Below are 4390 nucleotides of genomic sequence, written 5' to 3'. Positions count from 1 at the left end.
TCCATTTTGGTAAAGAACTTCCCCACCCCTTGCCCTAAAGCAATGAAGCCATAACTGAGGCGGTACTGTCCTTTTGTAATAAATGGATATATCTGAGTACCTGGCTAGTAAACTAAATTGATAAAGTGATGAAAAATGTCTCAGAGATCAATTAATTCACAAATTATAAAGTGGAAAAAAACACACACACACAAGGAAATGTAAGGATTTCCCCACCTGGATAAGTCTGATTTCATTAGATATATACCAGTAACAATGGTTTACAAACTTATTCTGATCATAACCCACAGTACAAAATACGTTTCACATGGTGACCCAACACACACACACACACACACACACAGTTCTTAAAAATTGAAACAAATGCTCATAAAACCATGAACTTTCTATTTCATTTCACTTAAAAACAAGTGCTGATTGACACCCACTAAAATGATTTCATGACCTACTAATGACCTACAGATTGAAAAACATTGTTCTGAGGTAAATGGATAGGGAAGCCCTGCCCACCCTCCACCCCCAAAGCGCTCCACCTGCTCCTCCTCACAAAGGGCCATGCCTCAGGTGGACCCAGTGGTCTCCACAGTTCATCGGGATCGCCGGCTCTAGACAGATATTGGAGTTCTTCCTTCGGCACCCTCCACCCCCACCCCCTCACCCCCCAATATAAATCACCTCTCTGTTCCTCCTGAACAGGCAGTGGAAGAAAGGATACCTCAACAGGGACAATGGTGAGAAGTGGCTGGGCTGCTTAACCCCAACTTTGATGTCCCGAGTTTTACCTTCCTTTCTGGAAGCTCACAATCAGTGCTGCCACCTCCAGGCTGGCCTCAACAGGACCTACTTCCAACGTTTAGCCTGTGGTCTAAGTTGGACAGAGCTCTCTCTCTCTTTGTTAAACTCCCTGTAGCCTAGTTAAATCAGGCTGAAACATTTGAATAAGATTTTACCAAAGGCCTAGGGATAACAAGAGGGAAATGAACAAAAAGAGTAACATGAACCTAGATAATCTTTTGTTAAGATAACAAAAGCTTTGGTGCCGAGGCGTTCTGCAGAGATCAACTTTTCTTTTTCTTCCAGGAGGGCCTTAAAATGACTTCTCAAGTAAACAAGAGTGACTCCCCGTCAAATACCTCCAGTTCCCCCCTCTCGGCCCTCTAAGATTCCGGTTTCTTGTTTCAATTCCCACCTCTTCTTTGATCCTTAGCACAGGAACAGTCCAACTCTTCGGTGGAGGCCCTCACTCGCTACCTCCGGAGTGTCACCTTGCTCTGTGGCTTCAACCTTCTCAGACCATGATGTAACAGTTCATCATTCTTAGAAGAGATGTACATAAGGAAGTCTTTTTGTGAGTCCCCAAAGAACTGATTAAAATAAAATGTTCAAACTTCCAGAAAGCAGTAAATTGATGCTGGCCCTTCTGAAAGCAAACTGTGATAAGCTCGAATGGAATAGAGACATGATCAGAGCAGCAAAGACACCATGCTTCTCAGTTTTAACTTTTTTTTTCCTTAAGAGCACAGGCTGAGGAGTCAGATGAGAAGTCCAACTCCCCTCACCTTAAAAGGCAAGCTTCTTGTTCTCCCTGAACCCCGGTTTACCAATCCACAGATGCACGTAAGTAGTACTCACTTCACAGGTTTGTAAAAAAGAAGTAGCTAATAAAAAAAAATATGTAGAATTCACTTAGCAAATGATCAATAAATGACACCTGCTACTTATTTTAGGCCAGTTGGAGATAGACTAAGAAAACAAATATTATCAACTCCTTGCTTAGCAAAAAGCGTTTTATGCTGCCCAATATTTCCTGGTCTGATGTTTTCCCCGGGGAAGCTCTAGATAGGCCTGTATCTAGAAGGATACTGCTATTTGTCTTCTAGTCTGGTAACTTCTGCTGTAACAGAATACTGACTGTAGGCACAGTGCATATAAAAGAGGACAAGCCCTAGCTGGTTTGGCTCAAAGGATGGAGCGTTGGCCTGAGGGCTGAAGGGTCCTGTGTTTGATTCCCACCAAGGGCACATGTCCAGGTTGCAGGCTTGATCCCTCAATGATTCTCTCTCATCATTGATATTTCTATCTCTCTCCCTCTCCCTTCCTCTCTGAAATCAATAAAAATATATTTAAATAAATCATCATAATAAAAGGTTAATGTGCAAATGGTCATCACTCCCTGATGTGTAACAACCGATCAGTAGGGACCTGAGGATGCATGATGCCTGGCCTGGCCATGGTGGGGGACCTCAGGCCACGCCCCCTGCCCAGCGCTAGGCTGGGGGGACCTGAGGCTGTGCCCTCCCCGCCCCCCCCCTCCGCAGGGCTTGATGGGGGGGACCTGAGGCTGTGACCCCTGCCCAGTGGGGCTTGACGGGGATGGGGCTGCTGGAGTCTGGGTCTCACCCAATGGGGGTGGGGCCTGCTGGGTCTGGGTCTCCTGCAATTTCGAAGCGCACGCAGGTGGGCGGGGATTTGACTCAGATTCTGACAGGAGGGAGATTTTCATACACATTTTACTAATTTTCTTTCATCTCTGACACTTCTATTATAGAGAAAGGGCAAATAGTAATATTAAAATATTTCCAAAGACCAACCTTCATCATGAATGACACAGTAACCATCCGGACCAGGAAGTTCATGACCAACAGACTACTTCAGTGGAAACAAATGGTCATTGATGTCCTTCACCCTGAGAAGGTAACAGTACCCAAGACAGAAATCTGGGAAAATGGGGCCTGCTGGGTCTGGGTCTCCTGCAATTTCGAAGCGCACGCAGGTGGGCGGGGATTTGACTCAGATTTTGTGTTTGGATTCAGAACCCACTTTGGTGGTGGCAAGACCACTGGCTTTGGCATGATTTATGATTCCTTGGATTATGCAAAGAAAAATGAACACACACATAGACTTGCAAGACATGGCCTATATGAGAAGAAGACCTCAAGAAAACAGAGAAAGGAATGTAAGAACAGAATGAAGAAAGTCAGGGGGACTGCAAAGGCCACCGTCGGTGCTGGCAAAAAGTAAGCTGGAGATTGAACTACAGAAGGAGTAAAGATTCTTCGGTGACTTTATCTGTGATGGTTGTGCAGATTTTTCGTGAGAGGATTAATAAACTATAAACTTAAAAAAATATTTCCTCTAATTAATTCCCTTTTAATGTGCATGGATTTTGTGCACTGGGCCACTAGTAAGTAAATAAATAAAAGATGACAAAAGGGCAAATAAAGTTTTTCATGTATTTCTTGCCATTCCTACCATACCCAATTTAGGGGCTTAAGGGGCTTAGACTCTTATAAATGATCTTGGCCTCTAGTTCATCTCCCTCCAATTAAACTTGTGATGCCAGATGGATTTGCTAAAGCAGAACTCTTATCGTGTCACTGCACTGCTCAATAAATCGTCATGACTCCCCACAACCTACCAGAGTAACTCTGAACTGTATATTTTGGCAGCTGGCATACCATATGAAGTAAAAGGCTCTAACTTGCTTTAAGAAATTTTTTAAAAATCAATTTTTTCCGTTTTTTTTAAATTAAATTTATTGGGGTGACATTGGTTATTAAAATCATATAGGTTTCAAGTGTACATTTCTATGATACATGATCTGTATATTGCATTGTGTGCCAACCACTCAAAGTCGAATCATCTTCTGTAACCATATATGTGGCCCCATTAGCCCAATTTTTAAAAAATATTTTTTTTATTGATTTCAGAGAGAGGAAGGGAGAGGAGATGGAAACATCAATGATGAGAGAGAATCATTGCCCTAGCCAGTTTTGTTCAGTAGATAGAGCATCGATCCCAAGTGTGGTTCATGCAGAAGGCAGCCAATCAATGATTCTCCCTCATCATTGATGTTTCTATCTCTTTTTCCCTCCCCCATTATCTCTGAAATCAATAAAAAATGTAAAAAAAAAAAGTGGTACCAATTTAAAAAAAAACAAACAAACAAAGAGAGAATCATTGATCGGCTGCCTCCTGCACACTCCCTACTGGGAATTGAGCTCACAACCCAGGCATGTGCCCTGAATGAGGAATCGGACCTTGATCTCCTGGTTCATGGGTTGATGCTCAACCACTGAGCCACACCAGCTGGGCCCATTACCCAAATTTTAAAATCCATTTTTATTGTTGAAGCCGGTTTGCTTTTTTGTACTTTCTGGGTTTTTATTTCACCATTATTATGGTAAAATACAAATAAAATTTACCATTAGTGTCATCCTATCTAATAAAAGAGAAACATGGTAATTAGCCATACCTCCGCTACCCTTCCCATTGGCTAATCAGGGCGATATGCAAATTAACTGCCAGCCAAGATGGCAGCCGGCAGCCAGGAAGCTTGAAGCGAACATGAGGCTTGCTTGCTTCAGTGACGGAGGACTCCAACGTTCCC

General features: G+C 43.0%; 1 protein-coding gene across 1 annotated transcript; it reads left to right on the top strand.

The window, feature by feature from the left end:
* Positions 1-2583: 2583 nt before the first annotated feature.
* On the top strand, positions 2584-3120 carry LOC102766552 (40S ribosomal protein S24). Its single transcript, XM_006770129.2, has one exon. It carries the CDS (start codon positions 2599-2601, stop codon positions 3019-3021), a length of 423 nt encoding a protein of 140 aa, XP_006770192.1. The 5' UTR covers positions 2584-2598; the 3' UTR covers positions 3022-3120.
* The last annotated feature ends 1270 nt before the right edge of the window (positions 3121-4390 follow it).

Source organism: Myotis davidii, unplaced genomic scaffold, assembly GCF_000327345.1.
Source record: "Myotis davidii unplaced genomic scaffold, ASM32734v1 scaffold323, whole genome shotgun sequence".
Lineage (NCBI taxonomy): Eukaryota > Metazoa > Chordata > Mammalia > Chiroptera > Vespertilionidae > Myotis > Myotis davidii.
The sequence above is the reverse complement of the archived record's forward strand: the minus strand, read 5'-3'. Positions and strand labels throughout refer to the sequence as shown.

Coding starts and splice junctions, on each gene's coding strand:
- LOC102766552 (XM_006770129.2), top strand. CDS start 2,599: ATGAATGACACAGTAACCATCCGGACCAGGAAGTTCATGACCAACAGA.